The sequence below is a fragment of the Bison bison genome, unplaced genomic scaffold (genome assembly GCF_000754665.1).
Source record: "Bison bison bison isolate TAMUID 2011002044 unplaced genomic scaffold, Bison_UMD1.0 scf7180017864043, whole genome shotgun sequence".
Taxonomy (NCBI): domain Eukaryota; kingdom Metazoa; phylum Chordata; class Mammalia; order Artiodactyla; family Bovidae; genus Bison; species Bison bison.
Window position 1 is genome coordinate 7,477,067 of NW_011494615.1, and position 19,054 is coordinate 7,496,120.

At 41.3% G+C, this 19,054-nt stretch overlaps 1 protein-coding gene across 1 annotated transcript in view; it reads right to left on the reverse strand.

The window, feature by feature from the left end:
* FBXL2 (F-box and leucine-rich repeat protein 2) overlaps window positions 1–19,054 on the reverse strand; it is a 76,519-nt gene that overhangs the window by 23,090 nt on the left and 34,375 nt on the right. The window contains exons 3-5 of the mRNA XM_010835538.1: window positions 15,465–15,519; window positions 15,067–15,141; window positions 9,045–9,139 (exon numbers count right to left, since the gene is read on the reverse strand). Coding sequence (XP_010833840.1) covers window positions 9,045–9,139; window positions 15,067–15,141; window positions 15,465–15,519 — 225 coding nt within the window. The remainder of the gene's footprint in view (window positions 1–9,044; window positions 9,140–15,066; window positions 15,142–15,464; window positions 15,520–19,054) is intronic.

The window sequence follows — 19,054 nt, forward strand, 5'->3', positions numbered from 1 at the left end:
TAGAGAAACTAAAAAGCCTCTTGATGAAAGTGAAAGAGGAGAGTGAAAAAGTTGGCTTAAAGCTCAACATTCAGAAAACTAAGATCATGGTACCTGGTCCCATCTCTTCATGGCAAATAGATGTAGAAACAGTGGAAACAGTGAGAGACTTTATTTTGGGGGGCTCCAAAATCACTGCAGATGATGACTGCGGCCATGAAATTAAAAGATGCTTGCTCCTTGGGAAAAAGTTATGACCAACCTAGACAGCATATTAAAAAGCAGAGACATTATTTTGCTGACAAAGGTCCGTCTAGTCAAAGCTACAGTTTTTCCAGTAGTCATGCATGGATGTGAGTGTTAGACTATAAGGAAAGCTGAGTGCCAAAGAACTGACGCTTTTGAACTGTGGTGTTGGAGAAGACTCTTGAGAGTCCCTTGGACTGCAAGGAGATCCAACTAGTCCATCCTAAAGGAAACCAGTCTAGAATATTCATTGGAAGGACTGATGCTGAAGCTGAAGCTCCAATACTTTGGCCACCTGATGTGAAGAACTGACTCACTGGAAAAGACCCTGATGCTGGGAAAGATTGAAGGCAGGAGGAGAAGGGGATGACAGAGGATGAGATGGCTGGATGGCATTACTGACTCAATGGACGTTGAGTTTGAGTCAACTCTGGGAGTTGGTGATGGACAAGGAGGCCTGGCGTGGTGCAATCTATGGGGTGGCAAAGAGTCAGACACAACTGAGCAACTAAACTGAACTGCTGGACAATTAATTTTTGATAAAGGAGGCAAGAATATAAAATGGGTAAAGTCTCCTCAGGGGTGTTGGGTAAGTTTGACAGCTGCATGTAAATCAATGAAGTTAGAACACACACTCTTGCCATGCACAAAAATAAACTCAAAATGGCTTAAAGACATAAACATAAGACATGACACCATAAAAATCCTTGCCAAAAGCACAGGCAAAACATTTTCTGACCTAAATGTTTTCTCAGGTGAGTCTCCCAAGCCAATAGAAATAAAAACAAAGATAAACAGAACTGAATCAAATGTCCACGTTTTGGCATTGCAAAGAAAGCCATTATTTAAAAATTAAAAAAAAAATGAAAAGAAAACCTAAGAAGTGGGAGAAAATATTTGCAAATGATGTGACCAACAAGGGCTTAATCTCCAAATTATACAAACAGCTCATATAACTCAACAACAAAAAACAAACAACCCAATCAAAAAATGGGCAGAATCTTAATAGACATTTCTCCAAAGAAGACATACAGATGACCAATATGCACATGAAAAGATGCTCAACATCACTAAACATCAGTCAGTTCAGCTGCTCAGTTGTGTCCGACTCTTTGTGACCCCATGAACTGCAGCACGCCAGGCTTCCCTGTCCTTTACCAACTCCTGGAGCTTGCTCAAACTCATGTCCATCCAACCATCTCATCCTCTGTCATCTCCTTCTCCTCCTGCCTTCAATCTTTCCCAGCATCAAGATCTTTTCCAATGAGTCAGTTCTTTGCATCAGGTGGCCAAAGGATTGGAGCTTCAGCATCAGACCTTCCAATGAATATTCAAGACTGATTTCCTTTAGGATGGACTGGTTGGATCTCCTTGCAGTCCAAAGGACTCTCAAGAGTCTTCTCCAACACCACAGTTCAAAAGCATCAATTCTTCGGTGCTCAGCTTTCTTTATGGTCCAACTCTCACATGCATACATGACTACTGGAAAAACTGTAGCTTTGACTAGACAGGCCTTTGACGGCAAAGTAATGTCTCTACTTTTTAACACGCTATCTAGGTTGGTCTTAGCCCTTCTTCCAAGGAGCAAACGTCTTTTAATTTCATGGCTGCAGTCACCATCTGCAGTGATTTTGGAGCCCCCCAAAATAAAGTCTCTCACTGTTTCCACTGTTTCTACATCTATTTGCCATGAAGTGATGGAACTGGATGCCATGATCTTAGTTTTCTGAATGTTGAGTTTCAAGCCAACTTTTTCACTCTCCTCTTTCACTTTCATCAAGAGGCTCTTCAGTTCTTCTTCGTTTTCTGCCATAAGGGTGGTGTCATCTGCATATATGAGGTTATTGATAGTTCTCCTGGCAATCTTGATTCTAGCTTGTGCTTCAACCAGCCTGGCATTTCACATGATGTACTCTGCATATAAGTTAAATAAGCAGGGTGACAATATACAGCCTTGATGTACTCCTTTCCCAATTTGGAACCAGTCTGTTGTTCCTAGTCCAGTTCTAACTGTTGCTTCTTGACCTGCACACAGATTTCTCAGGAGGCAGGTAAGATGGTCTGGTATTCCCATCTCTTGAAGAAATTTCCACAGTTTGTTGTGATCCACACAGTCAAAGGCCTTAGTCAATAAGGCAGAAGTAGATGTTTTTCTGGAACTCTCTTGCTTTTTCTAAGATCCAACAGATATTGGCAATTTCTTCTTTGGATCACTAACCATCAGAGAAATGCAAATCAGAACTACAACAAGGTACCACCTCACACTGGTCAGAATGGCCGGTAAAAACAAAGTCTACAAACAATAAATGCTGGAGAGGGTATGGAGAAAAGGGAATCTACACTGTTGGTGGGAATACAAACTGGCACAATTACTAAAGGAGATGAGTATGGAGTATGGAGGTTCCTTAAAAAACTAAAAATGGAACTACCATGTGACTCAATAATCCTATTCCCACTCTATGTATGGGAAAACCATAATTTGAAAAGATACATGGACCCCAATGTTCATCACAGTGCTATTTACCATAGCTAAGAAATGGAAGCCACTTAAATGTCCACTGACAATGGAATAAAGACAATGTAGTGTATCTATATAATGAAACGTTACTCAGCTATAAAAAAGAATGAAATAATGCCATTTTCAGCAACATGGATGGACTTATAGATTATCACACTAAGTAAAGTAAGATAGACAGAGAAAGGTAAATATCACATGTGTTCACTCATTTATGGAATCTACCTAAAAAAAAAAAGGATACAAAGGAACTTATTTACAAAACAGAAAGACTCACAGATTTCAAAAACAAAGTTATGGTTACCAAAGGGGAAATGTGGGAGAGAGGGATAAATTAAAAGCTTGGGATTAACATACACACACACTACTATATATAAAATAGATAACCAATAAGAATTACTGTATAACATGGAATTCTACTCATTAGATGGTGACTGCAGCCATGAAATTAAAAGACGCTTACTCCTTGGAAGGAAAGTTATGACCAACCTAGATAGCATCTTCAAAAGCAGAGACATTACTTTGCCAACAAAGGTTCGTCTAGTCAAGGCTATGGTTTTTCCTGTGGTCATGTATGGATGTGAGAGTTGGACTGTGAAGAAGGCTGAGCGCCGAAAAATTGATGCTTTTGAACTGTGGTGTTGGAGAAGACTCTTGAGAGTCCCTTGAACTGCAAGGAGATCCAAACAGTCCATTCTGAAGGAGATCAGCCCTGGGATTTCTTTGGAAGGAATGATGCGAAAGCTGAAACTCCAGTACTTTGGCCACCTCATGTAAAGAGCTGACTCAATGGAAAAGACTCTGATGCTGGGAGGGATTGGGGGCAGGAGGAGAAGGGGACGACAGAGGATGAGATGGCTGGATGGCATCACTGACTCGATGGACGTGAGTCTGAGTGAACTCCGGGAGTTGGTGATGGACAGGGAGGCCTGGCGTGCTGCGATTCATGGGGTCGCAAAGAGTCGGACACGACTGAGCGACTGATCTGATCTGATCTGATGTGTAAAGAATCTGAAAATGAATGAATGCAGATATAACTGAATCACTTTCCCACACACTTGAAACTAACACAATATTGTAAATCAATTATAATCCAATAAAATTAAAAAAAAAAAAAGAAAATGCACTGATTGAAAAACAAGAAAAATTATTTTCAAATTCACCTACCAACACAGGGGACAAAGGTTCGATCCCTGGTCCAGGAAGATCCCACATGCCATGGAGCAAAGAAGTCCGGGCGCTACAACTACCGAGCCAGCGCTTCCTGAGCCTGCAAGCGGCAACTACTGAGGCTATGCGCTGCAAGGAGTGAAGCCTGAACGCCCTAGGGCCTGCGCGCCACAAGAGAGGCCACTGCAGCCAGAAGCCTGGCACTGCAAAGAAGAGGAGCCCCCACTCTGCAACTAGAGAGAAGCCGCATGCAGCAACAAAGACCCAGCGCAGCCAAAAATAAATAAATGAATCTTCCTTAAAAAAGAAAAAAAAAACTATCTTCATTTATAGGCAGCATGACTGTCTACAAAGTAAATCCAAAGTAATCAACAAAGAAAACTACTAAAACTAATGTGAATCTATTCAGGTTGCAGGATAAAAGATTAATGTACAAAAATCAATCATATTTCGAGGACTTCCCTGGTGGTGTAGTGGCTACGACTCCATGTTCCCAATGCAGAGGCTGGAGTTCGAGTCCTGGTCAGAGAACTACTAGACCCTACGTGGTGGCATGACGTGTAACAGTTCACATACGGCAACTAACAGGCCCCACACACTTCCGCTAAGATCCAGTGTGGCCAAATAAGTAAACAACATTTTTTTTAAATGGAAAAAATGTTTAAAAATCAATTATATTTCTATTTACAACAATGAATGATCAAAATTTGAATTTAAAATGTCATTTACAATAATATGTCATAACACTTATGGATACATAGACAAAAGATGTGCACAATTTGTACACTGAAAACTCCATAACATACTGAAGGAAATTTTATTTTTTTTTTAATTTAATTTAATTTTTTAAACTTTACATAATTAGTTTTGCCAAATATCAAAATGAATCCGCCACAGGTATACATGTGTTCCCCATCCTGAACCCTCCTCCCTCCTCCCTCCCCATACCATCCCTCTGGGTCGTCCCAGTGCACTAGCCCCAAGCATCCAGTATCGTGCATCGAACCTGGACTGGCATCTTGTTTCATACATGATATTTTACATGTTTCAATGCCATTCTCCCAAATCTTCCCACCCTCTCCCTCTCCCACAGAGTCCAGAAGACTGTTCTATACATCAGTGTCTCTTTTGCTGTCTCGTACACAGGGTTATTGTTACCATCTTTCTAAATTCCATATATATGTGTTAGTAAACTGTATTGGTGTTTTTCCTTCTGGCTTACTTCACTCAAAAACAGTAGTTAGATGCCACGAAGTAGGTGGCAATGCCTTAACCGTATGCGTGTTGTCAGGCCCGAGAGCCTCTTCCATCCTTGTCAAGGGGAGTGCTAACCTTCTCTACTTTCATACAACACTGAGGGAAATTTTAAAAACACCTAAATATAAGGAGAGATAAGCCAGGCTTATGGGTTGAAAGGCTTAGTACTTCTAAGATGTCAAGTCTCTGCAAATTGATCTATGGATTCACCATCATCTTAATCAGGATCCCAGCAAGCTTTTTTGTAGAAATTGACGAGATGGGTCCATAATCTGTATGGAAATGCCACTAACCTAGTACAGCTAAAACAAGTTTGAAAGATAATTAAGTTCAAGGACTAAGAAAGCCTGATTTCAAGACATATTATAAAGCTATAGTTATCAAGACAGTGCGTCTGCTGTAAAGATAGGCAATTTGATCAATGGGAAATACTGAGAGTACAGAAATAGTTCCGTAATTATTAGGACAAATAATTTTTAACAAAACTGTAAGAGGCAATTTGGTGGGAAATGGGTGGTCATTTCAACACATGGTGCTAAGAACTGAATGTCACAGATAAAACATGAGTATCAACCTAAACCTCACACCATACACAAAAAACCATGTCAAAATGGATCACAGGCCTAAACTACAGAACTTCTAGAAACATACGAGAAAACCTTTAAGGCCTTGAGTTAGGCAAAGATCTCATATGTAATACCAAAAGCATGATTCGTAAGAAAAATACTGATAAACTGACCTACCTCAAAATGAAAAACTTCAAAAGACAGTTAAAGAATACAAAGGTAAGCCACAGACTGGGGAAAAAAATTTGCAAAACATATCTGATAAAGGATTTATATTCAGAACATATTAAGAACGCCCAAAATTCAATGGTAAGACAATAAACAATCTAACGGAAAAAAAAAAAAAGGGCAAAACAACCAACCAACCAAATATTAGAACAGACATTTCAGCAAAGAAAATAAATGGAGAGCAAAAATCACATAAAAAGACACTTAACAGCATTAGTCATTACAGAAATGCAAACTAAAACCACAATGAGATACCACTGTCCACATCCATAGGAGTGGCTAAAATGACAAAGACTGACCCACCAAGCGTTGGCAAAGACTTAGTGGAACTGGAAGCATCATACACTTCTGGCGGGAATGTAAAATGGTACAATTTTTCGAGAAACATTTTGGAAGTTTCTTAAAAAGTGAAACACACACCTATCAAATGATCTACTCCATTCTACTCCTAAGAAAAATGATGGCATGCATCTTGCATGAAAACCTTTATGATAGCCTTACGTGTAATGGGTGAAAACTGGAAAAACCCAAATGTCCATAAACAGATGAATGAATAAAATGCATTATATGCCATACAGTGGACCACTCCCTATCAATAAAAACAAATGAAAACTTACCGACACACGTAACAACATGGGTGACTCTCAAAAACAATCAAGTTAAAGAGGCCAGGCAAAAAGGAGTGCATGCTGTAAAATACAAAATTCTAGAAAAAGCAAGCTAACCTACAGTGACAGAAAGCAGATCGGGGCTTCCTAGAGCTGAAGTAGAGAAGGGCTGGGAGGAAGGGGATGACAAAGGCACATGAGGAAAACTCTGTGGGACATGAACACATTCATTATCTTGATTACAATGCTAGTTTCATGGGTATATGCATAATCTACACTACATCAAACTGTATACTTTAAAGATGCACAGTTCATTGTAGTGCAATTAAATCTCAATATTTAAAATCAACAGGACTTCGTATCTAATGATGGAGCAGGAGTTACAGAGAACAGATACACAAGACCCATTAGAATCAAATTTCAATCTACTATAATTACTACTGTATCTCCAGTGCCTCAATCAGTACTTGGTATAGCACAAGCTCAACCAACACTTGTAAACAAACCGCACCCCTCGTGCCACAGCAAGAACACACAAGTGAGGGCAGGACAGAGGCCAAGGCTGTGCTAGGTGCTTTCAACCAAACCCTGTCAGCATAACAAAACTCTCCTCCAGTCAGGATCCTTTGATTATGTTTATCATTCTTTCTCACAGTGATCTGGCCTCACACGTTAACAATTTATATAGATACTGACACAGATTTCTGCTCTAAAATTCATGGTAAACCAGTAACATTCTTAGCCTTACAGGAGTTTTGTTACCCATGGCTCTATTCCAAGTGCCAAGAGGAGAATGTGTTTCTTTGACGTCCCCACAGACAATCCACATCTTCACTTTTAGTTTCTTTAGTGGAAACACGATCAGATTTATGTTTTCTGGTCTAAGTTATCTTAGGACCTATTTGGTACATTTAGTTCAGTTTAGTCGCTCTGTCGTGTCTGACTCTTTGCGACCCGTGAACCACAGCACAGCAGGCCTCCCTATCCACCACCAACTCCCGGAGTTCACCCAAACTCATATCCATTGAGTCAGTGATGCCATCTAACCATCTCATCCTCTGTTGTCCCCTTCTCCTCCTGCTTTCAATCTTTTCCAACATCAGGGTCTTTTCAAATGAGTCAGCTCTTCACATCAGGTGGCTAAAATATATTTAAGCTTCCTGTTAAAACAGACTCAATCTATTCCACTGGTTTACAAAGCCTTTGAAGAAGCACACAATTTTTCTGATGATCTGAATTTTCTGATTAACAATAAAAAACCCACCTCTGTGTTCTAAAACACAGACGAAGTGTTTTGATCCTTAGAAGATATCATGAATTGATTTTCTTAGCAATGGTGCAGCAGATGTTTCAATTACAAATTCTAGTATTTGTAATCACTACGCACTGTACATTCTCACTGGAGGTCTGTGATTGACTATGCTATGGTATGGTTAAGCTTCCAAGAGGCAAAGACCATTCCCAGATTCTAAGGGGCAGTGTGTGTGTCCTAATTTAGCCAACCTCAAACACCACCAGCGGCCACAAGGGTAAAGACATACAGGTTTAATTACGTCCTGTCTCAAAAAAGCTCAAAGCACGTGTCCTTGACAGTGGAGAAATAACATTTCCAATAAATAACGGCTATCCAGGAAGAGGTGGGCAAGCATTTGGCTGGATGGGTATATTGCTAATGAGAATAAAGTGAATGTGATAACCATATCTCATTACAGGTAAGCAAAATCCCAGGTTATGGTAAAGAAGTTTTTGAAAGAATTATTTTGTTAATTAGTATAATTTATACAACAAGGTGGAGAAGAAGGCAATGGCACCCCACTCCAGTACTCTTGCCTGGAGAATCCCACGGATGGAGGAGCCTGGTGGGCTGCAGTCCATGGGGTCACCAAGAGTCAGACACGACTGAGCGACTTCACTTTCACTTTTCACTTTCATGCATTGGAGAAGGAAATGGCAACCCACTCCAGTGTTCTTGCCTGGAGAATCCCAGGGACGGGGGAGCCTGGTGGGCTGCCGTCTATGGGGTCGCACAGAGTCAGACACGACTGAAGCGACTTAGCAGCAGCAGCAGCATACAACAAGGTAGCCATGATTCTGAGAAGGCACCTAGGAAGATGGGAAAGTGACGAAGAGAAGCGAAGTGAACTAATATGATTACATGCCTGGTACCATGTACATGTTACTTGACACCCATGACATTCCCATGAAGGAGCTGTAACTGCCTCCTCTTACAGATGAGAGAACTGACGGCAAAGTGAAGTAGCCTGCCCCACGGCCACACCTCTGACCACACTGGAGCTCTTGGTTTCTAGTTCAGGCCTGCTGGCTCCAAAATCATGATATTCTCATTACTCTATGCAAGTTACATAGGAAGATTCCAACAGAAGAAAAGCAAATAATATGCCTGGCTTATTTTTGCTGATGAGAATGCCAGCTAAAAGCTGCCATGACAGACTGAGTCACAGTGGACTGACTTACTTCAAGGAGGAATCGCCAACGCCAATACACCCTCGCAAGCTCAGCTTCCTCAGGAACCCACCACATCGCTTTGAGATGTTTTCCACCACTCGACCCTTCAATGGAGAAAGTTGGAAAAAATTTTATTCATGCTGCTTATCTAACAGCAAAATAACCTGAAGTTTAGGAACTAAATATGTATTTCCAGGTGTAACAGACGATATTTTAGAACATTCTTCCAACACCCCACTTCTGCTCCTAGTGTATAAAGGGACTGCAAGCACTGAAAAAACGTTTTCAGTTAAAACATTAAGTCTTTTTAAAAATTACACACTCTCTTGGAGGTAGGCCTCCCTGAGCCAGGGCTCACGGCTACTCCACAAATTCTAAAGGCTTTTTGAGGCCAGCTATGGCAACACTGGCTGCTGGGCAGAGATCTAAAACAACATTGCTTAAAAAAAAAAGAAAATCTATTTAAGCTAAACAGTACTACTCTAAAAATATGAAAATGCAACCTAAAAGCTACCCCTCTTTCTTCTCAGCAATCCCCTATTTAAACACATTTGCTTTGAAAAGGTAACTTTGACTGGGTACTGGCAGATATATGAGAACACTGATTAAACACTTCCACTTTTTCAGGCATGATTTTAATACTTTCTTGTATCTGTTAAGGCTCATTTAATATTCACAATAACTGTGCTAGTGACTACTCTTCCATGAACTAAGGAAGAGAATGTCTGAAATACAGGAAATCCCTTGGGATGTCTCTTAGTATTAATATGCCCTAGGATTAAAGTCAACGGGAAACTGAAGCCAGTCCAAAGAGGACTATTCATGGCTTTGGGAATGGCAGTTTGGGTCAGTCCACCAAGTAAGGAACCACGACCAGCTGAGGGGCTTGCTGAAGACAGAAAGAATGCAGAATGTGTGGCAGAAGGTAGCTGTAAGTGCCAAGTCTGACCACGTGAGCAGTTATAGAGATTAGGACTATAATGGCTGTACTTTCTCCCTATTTTGTTATGACTGTGTGTGTACAGAACAAATATTTTTCTGTCTTTCCTGTCTTTTCCCCTTTCTGTGTGATGAGATGTACTGACTTTGTATCATAGTAAAGTTCTTTCAATTCTGCATTCACGTGCTGAGGGCGCCGAGCGTCAGCAAGAATGAGTATCACTCTAGGACTTTGCCTCTGCTTCTGAGGAGGGGCTTAAGCGTGTTTTTGGTTGTACACTGGATAGCTGAATCACAGTAGGCGGAATCATGAGTGCGTACTGTCTTTATGTGGAGATTAAGTATGGTTTAAGGACATGCCTATGGGTGCAAGTTGACAAGGGGTGAACTCATGATGATTAATGTCATGGTCAACATGACTGGGTCACAGACAGCCAGTCTGTGACTTGGCCAAACATCATTCTGGGTGTTGTTGTCTGTAAGGGTTTCTGGATGAGATTAGCATCGGAATCAGCAGGCTGAGTAAAGCAGATTGTCCTTCCCAGCAGCGGTGAACAGAGCAAAAAGGGCTGACTGAGAGAGATCTCCTGCCTGATGGCTGAGCCAGACATTGCTCTTTTCTGGCCTTTGGACCTGGGCTGAAACATCAACTCCTCTTGGGTCTCGAACCTGCCAGCTTTCAGACTGGAATTCACACACTGGCTCTGCTGGCTCACAGGCCTTCTGACTTGGACTGGAGCTACAGCTCTCCTGGGCCTGCAGCTTGCGGACCGCACATCTGGGAACTTCTCAGCCTCCATCATCACATGACCCAATTCCTCATAAGGAATCTCTATGTCTGTTTCTATATACACACACAAAATCTTATTGGCTCTGTTTTTCTGGACAATCCAGACTAATACACGGTGGATTCAATATCTTCATTTTGCAAATAAATAAAGTAAATGGTTACACTGCCATTACACTTCACTGAATAGCAGAGCTGGGGTTTATATCAAGTCTTTGTGACTCTAAGAGCTGTGTCCTCTGCATGATAACCACACCCACAAGGGAGGAAACACTGAGAAGGCATTTTGTTTCATTTGTAATACCGTCATCCTTACTTTACAAAGCAGCTATCTTGACACTGAACTCCAAGCCCTAAGAGTCCACCAGGACACATCAAACCACAGTATTATAGAAGGAAGATTCACACAGACTGGCTAACAACTTAAGCTGAAAATCCAAATTCTGATCTTGCTGGTGGCTTTATCTATGCTTTCTTGAGTCCTATCTATGTTAATAATTAGTTTTTGAGCCAAAACTCCAGAGACTTTTAAAATAAATTTGTCAGTGGCAGGGGAAAAAAAAAAGATTATGAGTTGAAAATCCAAGATAAATATCTAATATTGAATAAAACTGCAAAAATAGCTCCACACCAATGTCTACAAATAAAGCACATCATTCTATTTTCTCCATTTCAAGTTAGTCACACTTATACAAACTTCCTATTCTTCCTTCTATGGAGTAGAAGTTTTTATATTGGAATTTAAAAAATTACATTCAGAATTTTCTGTTGCACTGTTTCTAAATAAGAGAAAAAAAATAAGCAAATCCTTTTCAAATGCAAATTCCAGTCAGCGACACTGTGTAACATAGAGAGTATGCTATAGGTAAGCATTTCAGAAAGAAAGGCGTTACAGAAAAATAAGGCCTAACAGAGGAGCCCTTGGACTTACGACTTTCAGATAAGACTATTTGGTTATTTCTCATTTTTGGCCTCACAGACTCTTAATAACCATGAAGACAACAAAATGTTCAGCTTTCAAAGGCATGGGAAATGCCTGAACGTCAGGGAAGCGAGACTTACTCAGGAGACAGTGATGCTCAGGGAGAGGCCCGGTGCACACCCCCAGCTGCACGCGCCATTCTGAGATCAATCTCTGCCTTTTCTCTGAGACTCAAACCATGAAGCCCACTGTTCACAGTATCTACTCTCTCCCTTCTTACTAGGTGAGTGACCTTGGGTAAGTTACTCAAACTTTTTGTGCCTCAGTTTCTGCCATTTGTGTTTCTGAGAAGGCTAAAGTAATTAATACACAGAAAGTACTTAGAAGAGTACCCGGCACACGGTAAATACTCAGTATACCAGTCCTGCTCCTTGGCACTTTCTCTCTCCTCTCAACAGATCCACTTTTGTCCCAAACAAATGAATCTGAGACCATGAGTTTATCCATGGGATGCTTCCCAGGGTGACCACCCAGAGGTCCTATTAGCGTCCATCATTGGTGATTTAGTTGCTAAGTTGTGTCCGACTCTTGCGACCCCATGGACTCTAGCCCGCCAGGCTCCTCTGTCCATGGGATTCTCCAGGCCAGAATACTAGAGTGGGTTGCCATTCACTTCTCCAGAGGATCTTTCCGACCCAAGAATCAAACCTGGGTCTCCTACATTGCAGGCAGATTCTTCACTGACTGACCTAGGAGCGAAGGACCCATTATTTGTCTATGGGAGGCTCCATACTTGATTTAGAAGCCAACCTGGATTCCGAGTGGTAGCCCAAAGCGGGGACTAATTAGTGTTAGACTATATTCTTCACAGGTAGCTCTCTACACGTGTGGTGAGCCATGACCTGGTCTCTTTAGTAGAAGTGGGGCTTTCCTGGTGCGGGAGACCTGGTTTCAACCCCTGGGTCGGGAAGATCCCATGGAGAAGGGCATGGCAACCCACTCCAGCGTTCTTGCCTGGAGAATCCCATGGACAGAGGAGCCTGGTGGGCTACAGCCCATGGGGTCGCAAAGAGTCAGACATGACTGAGCAATTAACACTTTCACTTTAGTGGAAGTACTCAAGTATTTCTGCAATGCGTTTACACAGCTGCGGTCAGCTAAAATAGTGAGACCAAATAATGTACAAGGTAGTGATATTTACGTGAAATAGCATTTTTTTCCTTGGCACACTGTGTGGCATGCAGGATATTAGTTCCCCAACCAGGGAACTGCATTGGGTGCACAGAGTCTTAACCACTGGACTGCCAGGGAAGTCCTGAAATAGTATTTTTTTAATATCTGAATTGAAAAGCTTTTTATGTGCCTTCCAAAAAGTTGTAGCTTGGAAAAATCAAAGAAAACTGAACAGATAATTAAAAAAAAAACCCACAGGAAAAAAATGCTTACAATTTTTTTTTTTTAAAACAAAGACTCTCCTTTGCCCAGAAGAAATGACAATTTTTAGAATTTAATATTGTCCTCAACATCGCTAAGTAAACACAATGAACAAAGCTCTATAGATTATCAGTTCGAAGGGGAAATATATGTCAGCATGTTTGGGAGGAGCTCTATTGTAATCATTAAGTCTGGAAGGAGTTTTAAACAATTCCTGACTCAGGGAACAGAGTTCAAGCCAAGAACAAGAGTTTATCTTTCCAGGGAGCCTGGGAAAGCCTGAGGCCCCTGCCCGCTGCCAAGCTCAGAGCACAGCAACCTGTGTGGAGGCCGAGTGTGGTCAACCTTGAGCTCAGCCCTGCCTCCTGCAGCGGCGTCCGCTTCACTGGGTTAGATGGCTCCAGGACAGGCATCGCTCACTCGATGGACACGAGTCTGGGCAAACTCCGGGAGGTGGTGAAGGACAGGGAAGCCTGGCATGCTGCAGCCCATGGGGTCACAAAGAGTCAGACACGACTGAGCGACCGAACACCCACAAAGAGACAGGCAAGCAGCAAGTGACCAGAGAAGGAGGTGACGGGCCTCCACATCTGGCCATTAGTTCTTGGTAACACTATCTTCCTATTAAACATATTTCCTTATCCATTAAAAAAGATACAAAATATATAATAAAAACATGTGAACACGCTACATGAGCAACTGATTTAAAACACAATTCCACTACACTGAGTTGACTAAACTAGAAATCAGTAAGGTTTTACTAACAATAGGCAGATAATAAAACTTCAGCATCTCCAGACCCTTAAAATAGTACTATACACAGTCACTATGTGTAGTACTGTTTATTACTGCCCTGTTTCTTTTTGGTTAGAAATGCGTATTTAATATTACAGTTGTTTTAAGAAAAATTTTCCCATTTGATCTGGTTTACCATTCTTTTTTTTTATTAATAGCTTATTAATAGCTTCTTTATTAGTTTAACTGGCAGATATAATCAAAGGACTCAGAAGAAAAGTGACATTATATTACTAACCATTTGCCAGGTTAAATCTTTAACCCAGGGAGCTTTGCATATCTTTTTACATTCCATATTTGGTTAATTTGACACAAATTAGAACTCCCAATTCTAGAAAGGCTCAACTGTATTCAAATTAAGCAGGAAAATATCTAACTGCTATTGCCTAAGAATTCACAAGCACCGTGCTCTCAAGTGGGGGAATAAGCAGTACTGAATAGTGCTGTTGTTTAGTCCCTTAGTCGCTAAGTCACGTCCAACTCTTTCATGACCCCACAGCCTACAGCCCACCGGGCTCCTCTGTCCATGGGATTTTCCAAGCACGAATACTGGAGTGGGGTGCCATTTCCTTCTCCAGGTGGTTTACCATTCTTAAATGAAGACATTTACATATTTCCAGGTAAATACACCACGATCCTGGAATTATAAAGATTATTTCCCTTCCTTACTTTGTAAACAATAAAACCAAGGCACTGAGAGAGTACATGCCTTAGGTGGCTGAGCTGGAGGGACATCTCCGTCTCCAGCCTCCCTCCTGGGCTCATGCCTCTGCCATTTCTCCATTCCTAGTGCTGAATTAGAATTCTCAGCGGAGTTCTCAGGTCAATAAATACTTGTCAAGAGTCTCCGAAGACTAAAGCACTGAACCAAGTTTTAACGATACAGGTGTGAGGCTTTGGAAAGCTGCGTGGTAAAGCTCAGACTGTAAACACGAATAAGGGGTGAAGTAAAATTCTGTCACTGATAAAGCAAAGAGTAAAGCACAAGAAGAATTTTGGTCTGAAGTATGCAAATACCTCCCAGGTGTTCTTCTTCTCTATCCCACCTTGGCGGCGTAATATTCAATCTAAACGTGGTAAATTAAAGGGCAGGAAAGAGTGAGCAGCTGACTCATCTTTAAAAAAAATCTTTAGTCTAAAGCAGGCTAACTTACCTCTACATCTGTTTGAAAGTTGAAAAGGTCTATTCTTTGCCAGTTGCTTCCATCCAGGGCTAAGATGTTCCAGGCCTGGGAGGTTAGGAGGGATTAGGGTGAAAAAGATAAATTTATTGAGATTGTTAAAGTCTTGATTCAACTTTTCTATTTCCAAAATTTATTCTTGATAGATATGAAGTCAATAATAAAATGTGAAATTATGATAATACCGTTATGTTAAATATAAAAGATGATATTTTAACGTTTAACTGTTTACTTGAGTGAAAACTTATCCTCATTCTAACAAAACTTGATTATTTCTTTTTAAAAATTTATTCCTTTTTCTATTTCTTTTAATTGGAGGCTAATTACTTTACATGATTATTTCTTGATTACAAATCTGGTTAATACCCTACCTTGGAAATCTGTGCACATCGGCACAAGGTTACTATATCCAAGAAGGAAAATATTCTAGGAAGAAAGGGGAAAAAGCACAAAAGTGAGATGGTATTAACATTTTAGAATATCTATAGTTGAAAGATAAAATCTAGTGTGCCATCTGCATATTAATAACTTTTTCAAGATTTCTCAATTCATAATATACAAGAGCACTATAATTTTACCTCGCTATTGTGAAATATTAAATGTTTGCACATTCCAAAGTTGTTATAGAAACGTTACACAAATTTCCTTAAACCAGAACTCATTAAACTTTTATTTCTCTTGTTCTAAATCACAGACATGGGACAGTAGATCATACCTTGTTCTATTCAAAGACCAATCTCACCTGCCAGACACTGAGCCTAGTGAGAGCACGCCCCTAACACAAGTGCAAACTCCCCTTTTGGTAGGAGACGCACCAAACAGGCTCAGGTGCCTGAGGCTCAAACAGTATGGCCAAGAAAAGCTCCACGATAAAACCCACTTGCTTTTTATGTATTTGTTCACAGGGCAGAAAGATGGAGCTCGTTACCTGGAAAGGTCTATAAATGACCAGTTTTTCCTGAGCAAAAGCCAAGAAGCTACAGAAGACAGGAAAGGCAGGGAAAAAGAAAAGAAGAGAGAAGTAACCTAAAACCTAGTGGACACTGTCAGCGTGGCAGGGTTGGAGAGAGCGCCTGACACTATGGCAGCAGAGCTGAGCTGCTGAGGACAGCGCAGGATAATAGCTGCATGTGTCTCAGCGCTCAGCAGCAACAGCTGAAGACAAAGAGCAGCTTTCCTGGGAGAGGAAGAGTGAATGGCGACGCAGTCAGGTACAACAGGGTCTCGATCCCCACAGCACCGGAAGTTAACTAGGACAGTCTGTGCCTGTGTGTGTGGAACGGGGAGGAAAGAGAGATGGCAAACAGCCACCTTTAAAGTTCTTCAAAATTCTTCAAAGGTAACAATCAGCGGTGAGTTGAAAATCCACAGGCTTGGGGAAGACAGTAGACCCACAAACCACCAGAGCATTGCGCCTACAATAAAGCACCCACGAGCAGCACCACAGGGCTTGTGACGGTGCAGATACTGTTCTACTATGCAGATTCCTATCATTTTCTAGTGAAAAGCAAAGGAGAGAAGCATAAGGGCTGCGTTAATCTTAAAAGACTCCATGGAACTTTGTACACAGGAAAATGCTGGTGGGGAAAACGTACCAAATATACACACACATATAACAAACATATTCCAGGGTGTCTGCACACCTACAATACATTGCTTCCATGTGATACGTCTTGCCCCCCCAACTCAAATGTCTGTGTTCTGTGCCCTATGACCATTCCCCAGTGAGCCGCAACTGATCATGAGCTCACTGAAAGGCCAAGGACCAGACAGAGAGGCATGGGGACGCTACAGAAGGATCGTGTTTCACAGCAGCATCCCTTCTGAACTACAAGCTGAAGGTAGAAAGGGGTTAGCTCACTTTCCCTTGAAAACATTCCTCAGCAACATGCCACCTTGGAGACCACACACTCCACCAACTCTCAGTTATAATAACAACACTGATAACTGTGTGCTTGAAAATTATATGCTAGCCACTGCTTACGTTAGTCATTTAATTGTCACAACACTGCTATGACGTGCTATTATGGTCTCCACTTGACACATAAGAACACTGAGCACCTCCAAGGCCACACAGATAGAGCAGAGCCAGATTTTGAACCCATGTAGCTGCCGTCTATGGGGTCGCACAGAGTCGGACACGATATGACGCAACTTAGCAGCAGCAGCAGCAGTGCAGCTTGATAGCCCATGGCCGTGACACTACACAAAGCTACAGCTACTGTTCCCGCAGGATTAGGCTGGATGCTCTTCAACTGCTCAGCAGATGAGGCAGCCTGTGCTGAGCAAGCATGCTGTATGGAGACTGCATCTATAAAAGCTAGACTCACACTAACTCACACAAGATGCTCACACGTTCAGACGCAGGTGAGAGCCAACAGCGCGAACACAAGTTTACACTGCCCAGCGCTGCAGCTGCTGATGGAGAAGCAGACGGCCTTCACTCTTTACCCTATCCTCCCACACCACCATCACATGTAGCTGCATTTGTACACGCAGGCATGCTACAACTCCCAACTGCCCAGCAGGCCAAATTCCTGAATCACGTTTCAGTGAAGAAAATGAATGCCCTGAATGACAGAGCCTGGAACACTGGCAACAGAAACAGAGTTAGCTCAAGGGGTAAGAGTTATAAAGAAGAGGTTAAATACTAATTTGCATCAAACTTCAAAACCTAACATTTTCCATTTTTTAAATGAAAACTTGGGCTTGCTTCCATGAAAAGATAGTTCCTATCTACTTAAATACACAAAGTAACTAAGAACAATTTCAAAACTTTTTTTTTTGGAAATTGCTTCCTACCTCAAATGTGATAACCACCCTTTGTTAGGAGAGCCCTGAAAGGACAAGTTGGTTACAAATAAATACACACAGGGGTATACAGGAGTGGGTGTGTTTCTGCTCCACTGGTCTGTCTGCCTCTGTGGGAGTACGACTGTTTTAATTATGAAACTTAAAGATCTTGATGTCCAGTAACTTCAGTCCTTCAACTTTGTTTTTCTTCATCAAGATTATCTTGGTTATTCTTGGCTACTCTCAGTTTTTGAATTTCTGCTTGTGTTTTAGAATCAGCATATCAAATTTCACAAAAAAAATTTATAAAATTTTACTGGGATTATGCTGGATTTATAGACACTCTGGGGTCTATAAAATTTTACAGTGGTTAAGTCTTCCAACCCACAAACATGATATACTGCATTATTTAGGACTTCCTTACTATCTCATAGAAATTTTTGTATTTCTCCACATAGATGCTGTTCAGTTTTAGATTTGCTCTCTCCTCCTGGCTATTTGATGTTGTTACTATTAAAACAGAATTTTTTAAATGTCATTTTCTAATTGTTGCTAGTATATAGTTAATTTTCATATGCTACTTGCATATAGCAATATTTATAAATTCTTTTATATAGTCTAAGGATTTTCTACAAACAAAATCAATACACTTGAGAACAATGAAACTTTTCTTTCTTCCTTTTCAATGATCATACGTTTATCCTTCTTCCTGCCTTACTGAAGTGGCTGTGATTGTCTCCAGTACCAACAATGGTAATGAAAGACATCTTTTCCTCATTCACACCCCGAAAAAGCTGTCATTCTTTAACACTCATTCAGTTCATTTCAGTTGCTCAGTTGTGTCCAACTCTTTGCAACCCCATGAATCGCAGCACACCAGGCTTCCCTGTCCACCACCAACTCCTGGAGTTTACTCAAACTCATAATCATTCATTCAGTTCAGTTCAGTTCAGCTGCTCAGTCATGTTGGACTCTTTGCGACCCCATGTATCGCAGCACACCAGGCCTCCCTGTCCATCACCAACTCCCAGAGTTCACTGAGACTCACGTCCGTCGAGTAAGTGATACCATCCAGCCATCTCATCCTCTGTTGTCCCCTTCTCCTCCTGCCCCCAATCCCTCCCAGCATCAGAGTCTTTTCCAATGAGTCAACTCTTCACATGAGGTG